The 20,737-nt window shown below is 43.3% G+C and overlaps 1 protein-coding gene across 1 annotated transcript in view; it reads right to left on the bottom strand.

The window, feature by feature from the left end:
* Window positions 1–7,693: 7,693 nt before the first annotated feature.
* The window catches only part of JUP (junction plakoglobin), a 99,060-nt gene continuing 86,016 nt past the window's right edge, over window positions 7,694–20,737 (bottom strand). Inside the window, exons 9-15 of the mRNA XM_073607907.1 lie at window positions 20,355–20,510; window positions 18,514–18,633; window positions 15,836–15,986; window positions 14,978–15,099; window positions 14,828–14,867; window positions 13,961–14,109; window positions 7,694–11,492 (exon numbers count right to left, since the gene is read on the bottom strand). Of these exons, the coding sequence (XP_073464008.1) occupies window positions 13,976–14,109; window positions 14,828–14,867; window positions 14,978–15,099; window positions 15,836–15,986; window positions 18,514–18,633; window positions 20,355–20,510 (723 nt within the window). The 3' untranslated portion in view covers window positions 7,694–11,492; window positions 13,961–13,975. The remainder of the gene's footprint in view (window positions 11,493–13,960; window positions 14,110–14,827; window positions 14,868–14,977; window positions 15,100–15,835; window positions 15,987–18,513; window positions 18,634–20,354; window positions 20,511–20,737) is intronic.

Raw genomic sequence — 20,737 nt, 5'->3', positions numbered from 1 at the left:
ATCGCCCCTTCAAACAAGGACCAGTGGGGGAGTTATGGAAGTCTGTGCTCCCCACTGGGCATGTCAAGGCTTCATTTCCTGTTTTGTTTGAAGGTACCTTTAAATATCAGCAGAGGCACTTCTGGAGGTTCCATTTACCACTATACCTGATATAATATATACGTTTACTAAGGATCTCTCTCTTCCTCTTTCCAATATTGTAAGTTGCAAAATATGTCCACGTGGTGGCACCATTGTCATACTAAGTTTTGCTGAAAGGTCTATTCAACTGGGGCAGCTTAAAGACTCAAACTGATACATCATATTGAAAAGAAACTGTTATTCTTGATCATTTAAATACACGGTATATAAAGGTTTAAAAAAAAATTGCATATCTTAAAGCGGGATTCTGGCCTGAAAAAAAAATTTAAAAGTCAGCAGCGACAAACACTGTAGCTGCTGACTTTAAATAAGTACTTACCTGTCCTGGGTGCCCGCGATGTCGGCCGCCCGGGGCCAACCCGTCCCTCGGCTCTCAGGTCCCGGCACCGCTATCCTAGGTAAGGGAAACAGGCAGAGGAGCCTTGCGGCTTCACTGCCAGTTTCCTATTGCGCACACACGAGCGGCACGGCGCTCCGCTCTGTGAATGGCCCTGTGGTGTTCTGGGAACACACACAATTCCCAGAAGACAACCGGGCCGCTCACCGAGAAGAACACGCCACGTAATAGGAAGAGGCAGATTAGGAAGACTGCCTAGCAACAAGGGTTTAGGTAAGTTTAAAATTTTTTTTTTTTTCAAATGTTTTTTTTTTTATTTTTTTTTAGGATTTTTGGTGATTTTTTTTTTCAGGGTGGCCTTCCAGTTAAAGTACACCTATAATCAATGTCTGTGATAAAGTGAGCCTGTTTTTTCCAGGCTACGAGATTGTCTATTAACAGTTCCACACTTATAGCTGTACATGGCGTATTCTGCAATACATGTCTATGGGCTAAATTATGCTGCATCTGTGACTTCCAGGCACCACAACAGGTGGATTTACTCTGTACAACAGGCTGCTGTTATAAATCACAGGGGCCAAATACTGCCTCCCTCCCAGCCCCCAGAAATGATCAGATTATATTTTCGCTGAAAATACACTAAAATCATTATTGTTCGACATACAGTTAGGTCCATATATATTTGGACCCAGGCACAATTTTCATACTTTTGGCTCTGTATGCCACCGAATAAAATTAAAACTAAACAATCCAAAGAATTTGAAGTGCAGACTTTCAACTTTAATTCAAGGGGTTGAACATAAGGCCCCCTTCACACTGGAGCGGTGGGGGCGTCGGCGGTACAACAGCGCTATTTTTAGTGCTGCTGTACCGTCGTTCTTGCAGCGGTATTCGGCCGCTAGCGGTTCGGTTTTAACCCCCGCTGGCGGCCGAAAAAGGGTTAAATCCGCTCGTACAGTGCGACTATAGCTGCGGTATTACCGCGGTATAGCCGCGTTGTCCCATTGATTTCAATGGGCAGGAGCAGTTTAGGAGCGGTGAATACACCGCTCCTTCCCCGCTCCAAAGAAGCGGCTCGCAGGACTTTTTTTACCGTCCTGCGAGCGCACCACTTCAGTGTGAAAGCCCTCGGGCTTTCACACTGAACAAACAGCGGAGGCTGTTTAGGGGCGGTTTTCAGGCGGTATTTTTAGCGTAATACCGCCTGAAAACCGCTCCAGTGTGAAAGGGGCCTAACTATCAAGTACAAATTCTAGGAACTGCAAGTGCATTTTTATACACAGTCCCTCATTTACAGGGGCTCAAATGTAATTGGACAAATGAATATAATCATAAAAAAATTGTTACATTTTAATATTTTGTTGAGAATCCTTTACTGGCAATGACTGCCAGTTTGGAAACCATGGACATTACCAAAGACTGGATTTGCTCCTTTCTGATGCTTTGCCAGGCTCTAACTGCAGCAGTCTTCAGTTGTTCTTTGTTTGTGGGTCTTTCTGCCTTTAGTTTTGCCTTTAGCAAGTGAAATGCATGCACAATTGGGTTGAGATCAGGTGATTGACTCGTCCATTGCAGAATATTCCACTTCTTTTCCTTTGAAAGCTCCTGGGTTGCTTTTGCAGTGTGTTTGGATCATTGTCCATCTGTACTGTGAAGCACCAACCAATCAACTTTGCTGCATTTGGCTGAATCTAGGCTGACAGTATATTTCTAAACACTGCAGAATTCATCAGGCTGCTTCTGTCTTCTGTCACATCATCAATAAACACCAATGACCCGGTGCCACTGGAAGCCATGCATGCCCATGCCATCACACTGCCTCCAACATGTTTTACAGATCACGTTGTGTGCTTTGGATCATGGGCTGTTCCAAGCCTTCTCCACACTTTTTTCTTCCCGCCATTCTGGTACAGATTAATATGCGTTTCATCCGTCCAAAGAATGCTTTTCCAGAACTGGTCTGGCTTTTTTAGATGTTTTTTGGCAAAGTCTAATCTGGCTTTTCTATTCTTCAAGCTTATGGTTTGCACCTTGTGGTGAACCCTCTGTATTTGTTCTTGTGAAGTCTTCTCTTGATTGTAGACTTTGACAATGATACACCAACCTCCTGGAGAGTATCCTTCACTTGTCTGGATGTTGTGAATGGGTTTTTCTTTACCATAGAGAGGGTCCTGCAATCATCCACCACTGTTGTCTTCCGTGGATGTCCAGGCCTTTTTATGTTGCTGAGCTCACCAGTGCGTTCTTCTTTCCTCAGAGTGTACCAAACTGTTGATTTGGCCTCTCCTAATGTTGCTGCTATCTCTCTGATGGATTTTTTTAAGTTTTTGAAGCCTTACAATGGACTTTTTCACTTTCATGGACAGCTCCTTTGAACGCATGATGTAGGTTCACAGCAATAGATTCCAAATGCAAATACCACACTTAGAATCAACTCCAGACCTTTTTTGATGAAGAAATAATTGATGAAGAAATAAAGGTCATGAAACAGCTTTTGATTCAATTGTCCAATTACTTTTAGTCCCTTGAAAAAGGGGGGGATGGCTAATCTTAAGAGCTGTAATTCCTAAACCCTTCCTACGATTTGGATGAACATACCCTCAAATTAAACCCAAGAGTGTGCACTTTCAGCCCATATCTATTATAATAACTATAGCTCGAATATGTTTTGGTAAATACCTGAAAAAAACTAAAATTGTGCCCGTGTCCAAATATATATATGGACCTAACTGTATTTACTGGACACTTCCCCTGCTCTCCACCTTGAAACATCCGCTTGTGTGTGGGCAGCAGCTACCAGCAGGAGAGGAGAGAAGCTGGCAATGCTGCGGGGAAAAGGGCACCTGGAAAGCAGGTGGATGAGGGCGTGGATGCTAGAACTGATCCTCCTGCAGCTCAGCTGGAGGAAAGAAGAAGAGGAAAAGCCAGCAGATCTGCATGGGGAAGCAGAAGAGGATCAATGTCGGCAGTACAGCTGGCCCTTCTGCCCGGCCCCCCCTTTTGAACTGTTGGGGCCCGGGCCCAGTACAGGACTGGCTCTACTGCCTTATCAGCGGCCCTGGCTGTACACCCTAATAAATGGCAATAAACAAGGGCCTTTAGAGTATATGCACTTTTGGAAATATCCGAATTTGGCTAACACACACTTTATATTGGTCAAATGTTCCCAGTCACATGGAAAAAAAAATAAATAAAATTTTTTTTAAATAGCGGCTTACTTTTTTTATTGCTCATTTTCCTAAAAATCTATGTATCTTAATCTATGTATTTCTATGTAATGTTAAGGAGGGCTGGGGGAGTATAAAAAAAAAAAATCCTTCCTGACCTACTAGAAATGGGTCAATTGGCCAAATGGGAACCACTTGACAAAAGTGACACAGAAGTAGAGATTTAGCAGATCCTGTTTGAAATAAGTAAATAATAAAAAAAAATACTATACAGCCGTGGCCAAAAGTTGAGAATGACACAAATATAAAATTTCAAAGTCTGCTGCCTCAGTTTTTATGATGGCAATTTGCATATAACAGAATGTTATGAAGCACTAGTGTTCAAATGAATTGCAAAGTCCCTCTTTGCCATGAAAATTAACCAAATTGAATAAAAAACATTTCCACTGCATTTGCGAAGAAGGCTTCAGGGCTCCCAAGCAAGCTCCAGGACAGTCTCCTATATTTGATTCAGCTGCAGGATCGGGGCTCCACCAGTGCAGAGCTTGCTCTGGAATGGCAGCAGGCAGGTGTGAGTACATCTGCATGCACAGTGAGGAGAAGACTTTTGGAGGATTTCCTGGAATCAAGGAGGACAGCAAAGAAGCCACTTCTCATCAGGAAAAACATCAGGGGCAGACTGATATTCTGCAAACGGTACAGTGATTAGACTGCTGAGGACTGGGGTAAAGTCGTTTTCTCTAAAGAATCCCCTTTCCGATTGTTTGGGACATCTGGAAAAAAACTTGTTCGAAGAATAAAAGGAAAGCACTCAGTCCTGTGCCATCAGGGTCAGCGCTAGCTATAGGCAGCTGCCTAGGGCAGCCGGGTAGGGGGGCGGAAAAATGCAGATCCCCAGCCACTCGCTGGGGTGTTGGATTTTTAAAATACCATCTGTCCCTCCAGCAGGCAAACTAAAACTTCCACCCTGCTCCCCATAGAAGAGAGGGGGCGCAGCATGGAAGCTTTGGTTTGCCTTTGGGGAACGGGATGTGGAGCCGGGGAAGGGATCTGGTGAGCAGAGGAGGGGCAGGACTTGCCATGCACCACTCTCCCGGAGGGGGTGTTTCCTGTACTGGCAGGACACTGGGCTCCCCGCTGTGTGTGCTCTTCACTGTCTCAGTCCTCAGGTAAGGGGGGGGGGGCGTGTGTGTGGGGCAGGGCCACTGATAGATACCGTAGAAGGGGACTTTTTTCTTTTTCAGGCACCTGCAGATTTACACTATCCTGTGCTGGCCGCTTTTGTGAGATAGAAGTCCCGATGCTCTCTGTCCCTGCTGCCTGCCTGGTGAAGAGATTCTGCTTTCCCTGCACACTGCCTGATTCCTGCAGTTAGGCTCCATTCACACTAGCGCGTTTTTTGATGCATTTTGCAGAAATGCACGGGAATTTTTTAACATGGGTTCCTATGGAACATGTTCACATCAATGCTTTTTTGTTTCTCTGCATTTTTGGAAAGGGTCAGGGACTTTTTTTCATGCAAAATGCAGCGTTTTGCATGTAATAGAATTCAATGGACAAGCATCAAAAACGCAAGTGCACCGTTTTTGCCGTGTTTTTTTTTTTTTTAATTTTTTTTAGACTGTTATAAAAAAAAAAAAAAAAAAAAAATGCAAAACGTGGCAAAAACACTGCTCAAAAACGTGGCAAGCATGAAAAAAAAACCTCCAAAAACGCTCAAAAGCAACATGCATAGGTGTGAATAGAGCCTAAGTGCTGAGGAAATCAGGCAGAAGAATACTGACAGGCTAAGGACAGCTGGCTGGAACTAATTAGTGCTCTGGCTGTATGTTTAGGGTCGTCCTGGAAGGTCAACCTCCACCCCAGTCTCAAGTCTTTTGCAGACTCTAACAGGTTTTCTTCTAAGATTGTCCCTATATTTGGCTCCATCCAACTTCCTATCAACTCTGACGAGCTTCCCTATCCCTGGTGAAGAAAAGCCTCCCCCCAACATGATGCTGCTGTCGCCACCACCACGTTTCATGGTGGGGATGGTGTGTTCAGGGTAATGTGCAGTGTTAGTTTTTCGCCACACATAGCGTTCTGCTTTTAGGCCAAAAAGTTCCATTTTGGTCTCATCTGACCAGAGCACCTTCTTCCACATGTTTGCTGTGTCCCCCACATGGCTTCTCGCAAACTGCAAACGGGACTTCTTATGGCTTTCTTTCAACAATGACTTTCCTCTTGCCCCTCTTCCATAAAGGCCAGATTTGTGGAGTGCACGACTAAAAGTTTCCCGTGGACAGAATCTCCTACCCGAGCGTTGGATCTGTGCAGCTCCTCCTGAGTTACCATGGGCCTCTTGGCTGCTGCTCCGATTAATGCTTTCCCTGCTCAGCCTGTCAGTTTAGGAGGATGGCCATGTCTTGGTAGGTTTGCAGTTGTGATACACTTTTTCGGATGATGGATTGAATAGTGCTCTGTGAGATGTTCAAAGCAGTGGCGGAACTACCAGGGTTGCTGCAGTCACGCTTGTGACTGGGCCCTGGCGTTCTGCCACTGTGGGAGCCCCCCCCACCCAAGACCCCCAAAAACCCAGGTCGGCAGCTCTATGGTGCCCGTGAATCTCCCTGGGGCTAGTAGTTCTCTTCCTGAGTGTATTCAGAAGGGAGGGGCCTCTGACCCAGGCATGTATCAGTTTCACTCTTCAGTGTACAAGTCGTGCTGCTTGGACAGTCTTGCTTATCCCTGCGCGGGTCAGAGGCCCCTCCCCTCTCCACTGTATACACTCGAGAAGAGAATTACTAGCCCCAGGGAGATACCACCACCCACGGGCACCATAGAGCTGGCGATTGCCACCTCCCCCCAGGTGGGGGGTATAGATGTGCTGGAGGTATGCAGTGGAGACCAGCCAGGTACATAGGGAACTTCTGGAAAGGGGAGGGGGCTCTCTGGGGACCCTGATGTAAGTGGGGGCTCCTCCAGAGTTACCATGGGCCTCTTGGCTGCTTCTCTGATTAATGCTCTCCTTGCCCGGCTTGTCAGTTTAGGTGGACGGCCATGTCTTTGTAGGTTTGCAATTGTGCCACTCCCTTTACATATGATGGACTGAACAGTGCTCCGTGAGATGTTCAAAGCTTGGGAGAATGTGTTTATAACCTAACCCCTCTAAACTTTAACACAACTTTATCCCTGACCTGTCTGGTGTGTCCCTTGGCCTTCATGATGCTGTTTTTCACTAAGGTTCTCCAACAAGCCCCTGGGGGCTTCACAGAACATCTGTATTTATACTGATATTAAATTACACAGAACAGCTGTGTGAGATAGATAGATAGATAGATAGATAGATAGATAGATAGATAGATAGATAGATAGATAGATAGATAGATAGAATTACACACAGGTGAACTCTGTTTACTAGATTCTAGTTAGGGGTTTCAGAGCAAAGGGGATGAATACAAATGCACTCCACACTTTTCAGATATTTATTTGTAAAAATTTTGAAGAAAATTATAATTTTGCTTCCACTTCACAATTATGTGCCACTTTGTGTTGGTCTATCACATAAAATACATTTATGTTTTTGGTTGTAACATGACAAAATGTGGAAAATTAAGGAGTATGAATACTTTTTCAAGGCACTAATACATTCACTACAAACCAAACTATGCAACCTTTAGGCCAGGTTCATACTATTGCGAATTGGATGCGCATCCAATTCGCAATAGCAGTAGAATGTGAATGGCTCTCTGGAGCAGGTTCACATATCTCCGATGCGGCTCCGGTGTGAATTTGCATAGGAGCCCTGTGCGTCTTTTGGTTCGTTTCAGGTCCAAATTCAGCCCAAAATTCGGGCTGAATTCAGACCTGAAACAGTGAACCAGGATGCACAGGACCCCTGCTGTGAGCCGCATCGGCATTAGGTGTAAACTGAGCCTTATAAAGCCTTCTTTACCTAGTTTCATTAACTCTGCTGATTTGATGCAATCCTTACAGTATACAGGTAAACTAAACAAGAATGTAAAAAATTATATATAAATATATATAAAAAAGGGAACAGACAACGCAGTGGATTAATTCGATTTATTGCCAAAAAACATCAATATCAAACAGGAAGGCGTGGGATGTATATACATGTTCAAAAACCAGAACAAGGATTCAGTGAATATGGTTAAATCCAGAACAGTTATGTCCAATCCTTATTTCCCCCCCCATATCAAACACAATCTAAATTATTTGCATATAACATTGGAAAAATCATTAACATAAGCACATTTCAGATGATGGTATTTGAAGAAAAAAAAAAAAAAGTGTCAGGAACAGGATTTAAAGTGCACATCACCGACACAAAGTAGGGGTAGCAACTTGAGTCCATCTTATCCTCAAAGAGGTATTCAGCTATAAAAGAACCCACAGGGTCAGGGATGTCCCACAAATTGATAGGCCCCACGTTGTTCATAGTGATTCTAAAATGTCAACTTTTTGGCCATGGATACTATTTCTACAGTTTATGGGTACTGAGCACCATTCACTTCTTTATCAACTCAAAACTGTAAAAATGATAAACTGATTCTAGTAGCAAACCCACAGGCTTTCACAGTGTTCCACCAAGGTACATCAAGAGGACCTGTTCTCATTGCCTTTTGGTCAGCTTTAAATGAAGAGCACTGATGATTAATGTTCATGCCACCAAGAGGTGAACGAAGCTCAGTACAAATGCTCCGTGACCATAGAGGAGAAGTATCCATTGGTAGATGACCTCAACCTTTTCTTTGGATGCATCAATTTAAAATAAAAAATACACTAGTTCTCATATAGCATACACAACCCTTTCTATGCTTTTATGTAGATAGGAACAAAATTTTAGCAAAAAGGAAAACCAAACATCTGAATCCTTTGAGGTTACCAAGACCTCTAAATCCAAACATATGGATATAAGCAGTAGCATTTGCACACAAAAAAATAAAAAAAAATTAGTGGTAACCATTTTACTGGCAGGAAAAACTAGACATCCGAGTGACTGGTGATATGGGCAGTGACCTCAGAGGGAAAAGGGGGGGGGGGCGTATGCCCAATAGATGCCAACCAGATTCACACTTTCCACAGCTGGTCACTATGGGCAAGAATATTTTTGCTTCCCCCACCATCACATAATATACCTGTAAGATCAAGCTGATGTGAAACACATTTAGTGGTTAAAATACTGACCGCTTTTTTTTTTGTGGACTCGGAAAAAGGGGGCCCTCCAATGGCTGCAATTGGTTACTACACATGGAGGGCAAATTATATTACATGGAATCAAAATTTTCTTATGACAACCAGGCAATGCACCACCAATAGGAAATAACTTGAATTGTGTTCATAAGATTCTATTGTAAAGGAACAAACCGTGAGAATTTTGCAACTAACATTTTGTGAAATCCAAAAACAAACCTTTCCCTTGTAGGTGTGGAAAAAAAAAAAAAAAAAAAATCTAAACTCCATGTATTAAAACACACACACAAAAAAAAAAGCTTAGATTAGATCTTGTTTTAATTCAGCCAGCAGGCTGAATGAAAAACCACCAACAGATTCTTTCAGCCACATAAGCGAGGCAGATGGAGGAATGCCCCCTCCGGGACATTGGATTCTGCTATCAGAAAACACTGGTTGAGAAAAGTTTTAACATTCCTGTTCAACAGAAGCGGCTCTAAAGATAGACTTCTGTTGAACAGAGACGGTCACACATGGATCGAAATTTAGTCCCTGCTTACCATACATTTTACAATCTCTCAGTAAAATTTCCCTTAGATTTACCAAAGATATGCAACCTTTCTGAACTATTCCATCAATGAAGGGTTTTCGTTTAGGCAGGCTGTTGCTCATAGTTAGCAGGGCTAAAGATTATATTCTATTAGCTAGATCGTACCATGCATGGTGAGCTTTACCCCCAATGTCCTAGCCTATAAATTGCCCTCTTCCTCTCAGTCCACATCAGTTCAGGGATTTTAGCCTTTGACTAAGGTCACTGCCACAAGGATTAAAAGGGTTGACCACCAACAGGATGAAATGAATGCATAGTACAAATTTAGGCTTGCCTCTATGTCCCATCTAAACTACAGATCCAAGTCACTTGTGGAGCAAGTAGATCTGACCAGTAGCTGTAAGCCAGACAAATGTTTTACAGAAAGCACCCACACTGCCAGGAACAGGGGGCCAATAGGTACCAAAAGAGGGGGTCTTATTAAGACTTTACAGAACAGGAAAACTTGAGCTGAGTGCAATCTAAACTCTGCACTCATCCTATCCTGCCCAAAAGATCCCCTCGTAGTGGTCTGTGCATGCCACTTACTAGTGCTCACTTCACCTTAAGAAATGAGGAAAGAGAAGATACGGGTTTGTTTTCAGCGCTCACAAGGATGGAAAAATGTGTCAGGAGATACATAGATGCAGCTGGTGGTTACTGCCGTCTCTAAAAATTTAAAATCAGTTTGGATTTTAAACTTTACTATTTACCTTACTAAATATAAAGGTTACATACACTTGTTACTTTAATTGCCTTGCACCAGTAGAAATCGGTGTTCAAGGGTGGGACACCGCAGAGAAGGACTCTGTTGTGTGAAAGAAGTGGTCTCTCGGCAGAGGTCTGACACTCCTTGTCAAGCTATAGCACGGAGTGCAAGCTTTACTGAAAGAAAGCCCAAACTATGAGTCCCAGGGGGGGCATGGTGCCTGTGTGCCGCCAGGAATAAGGACCGGTAACCAGAAGGAGGCCAAGAGGAATTTGCCGGCAAGGGAACTTGCAAGTGTCAGACTGTTAGTGGTAAGGCCAGCCATAGATGGAGCAAATTTCTTGCCTGCAACCATGAGGATCAACTTGGGTACATTTAGCCTGCACACAGATGGTTCGAATCTCTGCCAGTTCGAATCTTCAGCAGGAACTGTCTATTGCCAACTTGAAGTATTGTGTTTGGCTTTAAGCAAGGCAATTAAAGTAAAATTAAATATGTACATACCATTTTCCTTAAAAATCCAGTTAAAAATGAAACCTCATTGACAGGTTTACTTTATACACTAGATGGTTATAAAAACTGGCACCTCTCTGCATACAACAGGTCCACTTTTCCTGGCTGCCTACATATATTGCAAATACCCATATATCGTCAACGCACTGGTACTTACCAAATGCACTGTGCTAGCCCATAAGCTTTCTTAACTCTAAGCAGTGCGTTAGGTGTGCAACATAACAAAAAACTGAAAATGGGGTTACTTTTAAATTTATTCACAAAAAATGACCACCACTGAACAGAGGTTTACTCTAAAAACATGAACGTTAAAGAGTAGAAAGTCATACATGGAAACCAATGGAAAGGCAGGGTCAGTACTCCCATGTGCACCAAGTCTTCAAATATCAGACGCAAGAGCACTTCAGAAGTTAAGTAACCAAAACATATTAAATTCTTTCTAAATATATGTTTTAAATGAAAAAAAAAAATTTTTGTAAAAATAAAATAAAGGTCAAGCATCAGACTTTTGCATATTAAAAATTAAAAAAAGAAATATATTTATATATATTTATAAATCTATAGAAAAAAAAGGCTCTAAGCCAACGCAAAAAAAATAAAGAAAAAAAAAACTAAAGATTTAAAATGGCAAAGAAAATATTTTATTAACCTCAAGGCTGAAGAGATGGAGGTTAATACACCGCATTCTAAAAGCAGAACCCCAAATTCTGAGGGGAGGGTATGAAAAAAAAAACACATGACCCCGTGCAAAAGTCTATCGAATAAAAGCTCTTTGTAAAAGGGATGCTTCAAGGGGAGAGGAGGTGCAGGAACGTGGTCTTTGTAGGCACTTCTGTCTTGGTTATGTTCTTCCATGAAAAAGATCTAGAGAGAAAAAAAAAGGTCATGAACAGAACTGCATGGGTAAGAAAAAAATAAGGAGCAATCATACATGCTAGGAAGAACAAGAAGGGGACTGGTCAAATAGAGAATCACAACATTTACAAGAGATTGGTTCATACGCTTTCCTTTAGGAAAAAAAAAAAAAAAAAAAAAATCTTTTCATGGCTCAGAACTAGTTGCACAGTACTAAGCACTTTGCCTGATCCTGCCTGCTGGATCAGGAAACAGTTTTAAAGATGTAGGAAAAATCTTGCACAGTGTATGGCAGACAAGCGACTGACAGAGCAAACAGCAAATAGTGAGGGACAGACCAGGTCTCAGCCTGACCATCTCAACTTTTGCTTGGACTGACCAGCATTATCCAGGTTGACAGCCCTTGTACTGTTTTTTTGGGGGGGGGATCAAAGTAGCCGGTTGAAAAAAGTGAGCTGAACAGTGACAGCATCTTTTGAGATGCATTAACTATTCGGGTATTCGGACTTTTGCAGACACCGCAGCAATCAGAATACAAAACCCAGCAGGGGAGATTCCTCCACCCACGCTGTTTAGCACTGATGGATGAATCTACTCGATGTCTATCATTCAGCAAGAGATCAGATAACTGGGCCCTTTGTTCTTTTTTAGCACCAGTGCATGGCTTGCATAGCTCATACATCCTCTTGGTTGTAGACATCTCCTTTCAAGCAGCATACTAAGCAGTATGTGTGGAGAAAACCAGGCACTGCTCATCACCTGTCCAATACAGTCCCAACAGTGAAGCATGGTGGTGGCAGCATCATGCTGTGGGGGTGTTTTTCAGCGGCAGGGACAGGACGACTGGTTGCAATCGAGGGAAAGATGAATGCGGCCAAGTACAGGGATATCTTGGACAAAAACCTTCTCCAGAGTGCTCAGGACCTCAGACTGGGCCGAAGGTTTACCTTCCAACAAGACAATGACCATAAGCACACAGCTAAAATAACGAAGGAGTGGCTTCACAACAACTGACTGTTCTTGAATGGCCCAGCCAGAGCCCTGACTTAAACCAAATTGAGCATCTCTGGAGAGACCTAAAAATGGCTGTCCACCAACATTTACCATCCAACCTGACAGAAGTAGAGAGGGTCTGCAAGAAGGAATGGCAGAGGATCCAAATCCAAGTGTGAACCCCCCCCCCCCCCCAAAAAAAAAAAAAAAAAAAAAATTTTTCCCAAAAAGACTCATGGCTGTATTAGATCAAAAGGGTGCTTCTACTAAATACTGAGCAAAGGGTCTGAATACTTAGGACCATGCGATATTTCAGTGTTTCTTTTTTAATAAATCTGCAAAAATGTCAACAATTCTGTGTTTTTCTGTCAATATGGGGTGCTGTGTGTACATCGAGGAAAAAAATGAACTTAAATGATTTTAGAAAATGGCTGCAATGTAACAAAGAGTGAAAAATTTAAGGGGGTCTGAATACTTTCTGTCCCCACTGTGTGTGTATAATATTAATATATATAATAATATTATATATACACATTACCAACCTCCCTTTTTTTCCAGGTTTTGGGATGACAGACATGTGCTAAATTCAAGTCTGTCCAGGGGGGTGCCATCACAGAGGGCATTGAGGAACATAACCATATAAAAAGAGGAAACAGAGGGGTAACATTTTTTTATAGTAGCAAACGGAGAAGCCATCAGGACTTAAGAACTTTCACCTGAGATAGGTCTGTGAAGAATTCCGCTATGGAGTTTTGAGAGTTTGGAAATAGGAAGATCCGGCCAGGCAGCATTTACTTACCTGGCGCCCACTCATTCCCTGCTATTGCAAGCATACCAGCCACAGCAACCCTCAAGGTGTGCATTTGCCTGGCTTGTCAATGTAGTTTTCCATGGCTGCTATGTTTGCACGGTACCCCCAGCATCCCTACAGATGTGCATGGGCTGGTCTGTGCCGGCTGCCCTGACGGCTGTGCTTGCACGGCATCCTTGGTGTCCCTACAGATGTGCATGGGTTGGGCTGGTCTGTGTCGGCCGTTGTGCTTGCAGGGCATCCCTCTGTGGGTTGGACACCCCTGGCCTAATGCAACTGAGGGCTAAACAGCACAACAATAAACTAGCTAACCTCCATGAATACCTTCCTTTACTAGGAAACCTAAAGTGACTGCTGTGAGAGAAGCATCATGGCTGTCATTAAATGCTTCCAACTGAAAATTAATTCTACGTGGCTTGCAGTGTCTGACATCAATAGTTTGAGTTGCAGATCCAAAAAAACAAAAACGCAGGCTATATTTTTTTTTAAACACCTTATCTCTATACCTGTTCCAGGTCAGCTACTCAGCACTAAACATCAAAATGACAGCCAGGAACTTATTTTCAAAAGTGAGGTCAGCAATGGCAACCTCTATTAATCTTCCATGATAGATTCCCTTTAGAAGTCTTGGAGTAACAAAACGTGAATCTCAAAGGCCGGTAGTTGCTTTTACCTTGTGCTTGTAGATTTAAGCCATCATGTTATTATCGGCATATATCCGCCCTCCGTGGTCACTGTAACCATCCATTGCATACTCTGGCTCTAAATCACCCATATGATCAAGAGGGATTTCATCATGATACATGGGACGGTAATTGTCATCTGTGGAGACACACAGTTTTAGTGACCAAGGCATCATTCAAAGCAAGTGCTGCACAAAAGATCATCTGTCCAAAAGCTGACTCCTTGGTCATCCAAAGGAATTTCTACTTTCCAAACCCACATCTTAAAACACTGCTCTAATCAAACAGGATTTTATTCAAAGAGTTCGGCTATAGACACCTTTCACACTGGGACGGGAGGAGGGGGAATTTAGCGGTAGCACCGCTAGTTTTAGTGATGCTTTACCGCTGCTATAACAGCGCTATTCGCCACTAGTGGACGAGGGAAGGGTTAACGCCTGAAAAGCACAGCTGCCGAAGTGCTTTGCACGCGCTTCTGCAGCAGTGCCCATTCATTTCAATGGGCAGGGACGGTTTAGGAGCACTGTATACACCGCTCCCGCACTGCCCCAAAGTTGCTGCATGCAGGACTTTTTTTCCCTGTCCTGCAAGCGGACCGCCCCAGTGTGAAAGCACTCTGTCTTTTACACTGGTGCTGCAGAAGAGGCAGTTTTCAGATGCTTTTCAGATGCTATTTTTAGAGCAAAAACGCCTCAGTGTGAAAGGGGTCTTAATGCTGGACCCACTGTAGCAGTTTTAAAAAGAAAGGTTTAAAAAAAAAAAAAAAAAAAAAAAAAAAAAAAAAATCGATACCCTACACAAGTGTCTAGGAAGCCCAATAAATAAGATCCGTAAAAAAAAAAAAATTTTTTACTCACCATCAGCGTAAGGTTCACCAATGGGGATCATGCTCTGTGCCTAGAAAAAGCATGTTGAAGAAATCAGATACGCAGCCCAAATTGAAATGGGTACAGCAGAGATTACAAAGCTGGAGGCTCATTAGGAAATAGAGCAAGATAAGTGCTTACCGCTTCCCAGGCTGCAGGGTCCTGGCGGAAGATGGCATTGGTCAGCTCCACAGACACTCTCTTCCTGTAGTCCGGGTTCTTGTCCTCAGAGATACGGAATAGGACGGCAGCAGCATAGGTAGCTGAGTGATGAGAAAAAAAAACATTTTTAGGGTTTGACTGGAATCAAACAGTTTATTGCAAGGAACAGTATGTAGAGACATTTTATTGTTTAGTTTTGAACTGAGTAGGGAAGGGTTAGTCCCTTTTACGTTCATTGTCATTTATGTCCCTGCAAGGAGATGCAAATGTGCAGGGTACTTTTCCTCGCAGCAGTCATTACTTTTGAAATTTGTGTATAAATAAAGTCCTGTCATCCACCACAGCAGACAGACTTGTAGTTCTATGTGGAACAGGAGTGAGCGGTGATCACTGCACATATACTCCACTGACACTCCCTGAAAAAAACTGTACCTCTAAAGTCAAGTAGCTGGAAATAGAGTCTGCAGAAGCCTGGAATTGCATCTGCGATCCACTGATCACAGTTGCAATGCTTCACAAAAAAAATAACAAATGCAAGTTTTTCACTGCAAACGTGCATTATATTTTTGTGAGAAGTGGACTTAGCCTTTAAAAAGGTCCTTCTCTGAGTCATGAAGGTCAATATCCTGGGACAGATCTTCAAAACATGGCAGCATCCCAGAAAATCTATGAAACCTTTCAATCAACAGATTATAGGCACCAACCAGCCTGCAAAACCGTGCAAAAGGTGCCGAGACTGCAAATGTAAAAATGCCTCCATGGAGCTTGCACAACCATGACATATTCCCAAGTAGCATATAACATCTAAAATAATGGTTCGTATGGTGTCCAGCTTACCTGTGCCCTCATTGTGGGAATGCAGGAGTTCCATCAGAGGAGCAGATGCACCCTCAGCATCAATGGTGTCAGCTGCTTCTTTATCCTGAGCAAGTTCACAGAGCACTCCAGCTGCCACTCGTTGAATGTTCTCCACGGGGGAATACAGGAGCTGTCCAAAAAAAAACAGCAAGTTACTGAAAATGCCAACACCATGAAAGACTCTGGGGCTGCGGTGCTGGATGGACCCTTGCAGTACAAGCTGCTGCCAGTACTTGGTGAATAATGGAGTCCATATTATATATAAGAAGTTTACTAGGAGCCATTCCATAAACTGGAGCAACCGACCAGGTTATTCAAGGCAAGGCTGCCTGTACATGGCTGCTTATGGGGTAGCAATGGAGTATCACTTAAGCCAACTGGGCATTGTAAGGATCAGTGCCATTAGTTGGGCTAGTGTATACGGCCTTTAATTTTGTCTGACCAGGGTTAAACAGTTTGGATGGATAAGACCTGAAAAGTTTGAATATGGAACTGGATCCTATGAAGCAAAATTACACAGCCTTTTATTATAGCATTTGCTTTACACGATTCTGAACTGCTTGTATTATTCAGCAAGCCAATATGAATGCAGAACAAAGACAGCTTGAAAACTACTCAAATGAAAACCATTATCCTCCCACAAGACATGCCAAGCTTGACCTGCTTGCGAGTCCAAAGCCCTTGTACCCTAGGCTTTAGTAACCTACGACCGATAACAGATTGTCATTTCAGGACGACATGTTGATGGGACTTCAATTACATCTTCGTCAAGAGCGAAGAAAATGAGTGAAGCACTAATTCTATGAAGCTTTACTGGCTTCAGCTTGTAGAAAAGCAAGGATTCCCCCTTCAATGAGTACCAAGAAAACTACTCAAACACGAGAATACAACAGGAGCCCCAAAACAAGGGTTAGGATAAAACGCTTTAAAGCCAAACAGTTTCAGGTGCCAGAAGTGCCCCTTCATCAGGGGTTAAAAACCATTAAAAAGCCGGTATGGCTTCATAAGGAAACACAATTTAGCACACAATATGTATGTTGTATACTGAATGTACAAAACAATCTAAAGTGTTGCTAGTGTAAAGCAGGCCATAGATTATGCGATTTTCTTTCCTGCACCACAATTCCGGCAACACTGACTGTATGAATAGGTGAATGCCTCCCACTTTCTTCAGGCAGGGAGGAGCGAAGAGCTGCCCCTGCTGGGAAAACAGTGAATACTGCTAGCAGCTATAGCCACTGGCAATAATCGCATGCTAATAATCAAACATGCTGGTTGTACCCAAGTCGATGGATCAACTTGGGTACAATTAGCTTGCCCATAGATGGATTGAATCACGGCCTGTCTCTGCTGACCCAATGTCCGGCTTTATTGTCTGTATGCTAAATCTGTAGGCAACGCCACATCTATTCCAGCTTACAGAACAAAGAGCACAAACAAGAACAAGTGAACCACAGAGAGAACTCAAGGCAAAAAAAGAACTCTTTAAAGGATCACTCAGCACTATCTACTATATTGATTCCCCAACCAATCACTGATAAATCCTTTTCTTTAACAGTGCAGCCTGCCCATCACCGTGCCGGAAATATGGATCAAGTTAATGGAACAATTAGCTGCACAAATTACTAATTAATGAGGCTGTGTGTTTCCAGCTCAGGACTTCCATGCAAATCAATGATGCCTTGCAGGATCCAGCTCTGGAATGTCCGGGGACTGCTGGTAAAGTGAGCGCACTCTGCAGCAGACCTGTAAGATGTGTCAGCATATATTACAGATAGATAGGATAGTGGTGGGCGCTAATGATGGTTATGAAGCCAAGGTCAGAAATAGGTCACACAGAGGCCACACAGAGGCCACTGCAGTGACTGACAATGCAGAATCTGTTCAGTGCCAAAATATATTGCAGTGTTTGCAGGGAAGCTCATTACTGCCATTCTAAAAAGAAAATCCATATCCTAGATCTGATCCCAAAATCTGCAACAGGGCTAAACATTTCATCTATATACATTGCAACGACTAGCTTCTTTTAGGAAATATTGGTTTCCTGGCTGTCACACTGGTTCTCTTCACAAAGAGAATAGGTTTAGCCAAACAAGCAGTGCCTAGCATCACAAAAGAGCAGGCAATACATTAGACTAGGTGGCTTTTCCAGATTCTCCCAAAAAAGTGAGATCTAATTGACATGAGGCAATAAAGACTAAATCGGTTTTTTAAAGCACAACCCCCACTAAAACAAAAAAAAAAAAAAAAGTTTTCCGATGCAGTAGGGCTGTGTCCACACTGCATGGGTCAGCTTCTCGTTTTTGTCTAAGGAAGAGGAGAAAGTTTATACTTACCCAATCCTCTGCTTTACCTACAAGCGGCGCTCCCCCAGGATCCAGAGCAGGTCTATGGGCATGACGTCAGGAACAGTCCACTGCACAAGACCGTTAAGACTGTGGAGGGGCAAGGAGCCACAGAGACCTGTCTAGTGCTGGGAGGATCAGAGGATTAGGCAAGTATCTCCATTTATCCAATCCCCTACACCACCACGAGCAGTTGACCTGTGCAGTGTGGGCACTGCATGAGAAAGCTCTATCCCCCCAGAGTTAAGCTTTAAAAAGCCCCTATAAATGAGTCAGAAGGGCCCACATAGGGTATGCAGCATCCAGCCTTACCTGTACAAACAAGGGGATGGTGTTGAGCTTGTAGATCTCCATGCGGTTCATGGGGTCCCTTGCCAGGATATGAAGAGCTCCAGTGCAGCCTTCCACAATCTCCTCCATTCTGACACCATCCTGGGAAAAACATAAGGCAAAGTTTTGCAAACAACCGATGCTGGTCATTATTAAATTTAACAAGTATGCAGATTAGCCCTTTTCCACCTTTTTAACCTGGGGGAACCCTTAAAATAATTTTCCTGGGCTCAGGGACCCCCCTATTAATTACTATATCTACAATTCACAGTACATTAGTGTGATGTTTCTAGGAAGAATGCTTCCTACACTTTTGGTTACTGGGAAGAATCAACCCTCACAGATAGCTAAAAAGATTGTCGTGGTCAGTGTTTGCTCATCTGAAATGCAGACGTTGCTCAAGGAGCCCCTAAAAACCTCTGGAGGAACGTAAGGGTTCCAATGTACACTGATCGAGAATTGCTGCTAAAGATACTTTTAAGTAGTTCTCAAGCTTGGAGGCAATCAGTCAATCATTTGCAAACTAGCATACAGTGGGGAAATTATTTGATCCCCTGCAGATTTGCCCACTTGCAAAGAAATGAAGGGTCTATAATTTTCATCATAGGTGTATTTTAAATGATAGAGACAGAATATCAACCAAAAATCCAGAAAAAAACCTCATGATACAAATGTTATAAATTGAGTTGCAGTTCAGCGAGTAAAATAAGTATTTGATCCCCAAACAAAACATGACTTCGGACTTGGTAGAAAAACCCTTATTGGGAAGCAGAGAGGTAAAATGTTTCTTGTAGTTGGTTACTAGGTTTGCAACATCTCAGGAGGGATTTTGGTCAACTTTTCCTTACAGATCTTCTCTAAATCCTTAAGGATTCTTGGATGTCGCTTGACAACCCGACGTTTCAGCTCCCTCCATACATTTTCAATAGGATTAAGGTCTGGAGACTGGCTAGGCCACTCCATGACCATAATGTGCTTCTTCTTGGGCCACTCCTTTGTTGCCTTGGTGGTATGTTTTGGGTCATGTCATGCCAAAAGACCTATCCACAGCCCATCTTCAGTGTTCTGGCTGAGGGAAGGCTCCATAGCCCCATTCATTGGCACCTTAATGCAGCAAAGTCTGCCTGTACCTTAAATAGAGAAACAGCCCCAAAGCATCATGTTTCCACCTCTGTGCTTGACAGTAGGTTTGGTGTTCTTAGGGTCAGTCATTTTTCTTCCTCCAAACATGGCGAGTCGCGTTCATGCCAAAGAGCTCAATTTTGGTCTCATCTGACCACAGCATTTTCTCCCAATCCTTCTGAAACATTTAGATGTTTACTGGAAAACTTCAGGTGGGCCTGTACATGTGCCTACTTGAGGGGGACCTTGCAGGTGCTGCAGGATTTCAATCCATGGTGGCGTACTGCGTTACCAATGGTTTGTTTGGTGACTTGGGACTACTTTGAGCACAGAGTGGTGGCTCAGTCAGAGGATCTATGCTCTGCACATTCAGCTGGGGAGGGGGTGGGAGCAGCTGGCTCAGACACTCAGCTGTGTGGAAGCCAGGCATCTGGGCAAATCCAGACATTGTAGGGATCCCTGTAGAGCATGGACTGGATCCTTCACGCAAGCCAAAAACGGGCTTTAGGAGTCTTGGCAGAACTAAGTGCACTCCTGTGACCCACGGGAGAAGTATAGCCAAAAAAGCGTGGACCATACTTCTACTTTAAAGCATGCAACTGCCTTTATATGGTAAATAAGGCACTGGCCGCTAACACTAAAGTAAACACTAACTTCTGCACTACAAAACATGACCTTGGATGGATGCATCACTGTCTCACCGTGTATGGCTGTTGGGTTCCAGAAGCTGCATGCCGTTGTGCATCCTGGTGAGCTTTAACAAGCAGCTGGACCAGGCGGGGGATGACGCCAGCATCATGTAGTGGGGCATGGTTGGCAGGGCACAATGCCAGGTTTCGGATCAATCCAATTGTTGCCTGTTAAAAGAGAAAAATAAATATAAAAAACTCAAACTGTTGTAATGAGGCTTAAGACAGATCTGTAAAAAACCTTGAACCAGGCAGCCAATGCACCCTGTAAGTTACAGCCAGCTTCAACTTTATGGAACTTTTTTGTCAATGAGATCCCTGGAGTTATGACCAAACATATGCTGCAAAGGATGCGAGTAGAGGAGCTGGTTACCTTTTAGGTTCCTTCTTGCATA

Source organism: Aquarana catesbeiana, linkage group LG12, assembly GCF_042186555.1.
Source record: "Aquarana catesbeiana isolate 2022-GZ linkage group LG12, ASM4218655v1, whole genome shotgun sequence".
NCBI classification, from domain to species: Eukaryota; Metazoa; Chordata; class Amphibia; order Anura; family Ranidae; genus Aquarana; species Aquarana catesbeiana.
The sequence above is the reverse complement of the archived record's forward strand: the minus strand, read 5'-3'. Positions and strand labels throughout refer to the sequence as shown.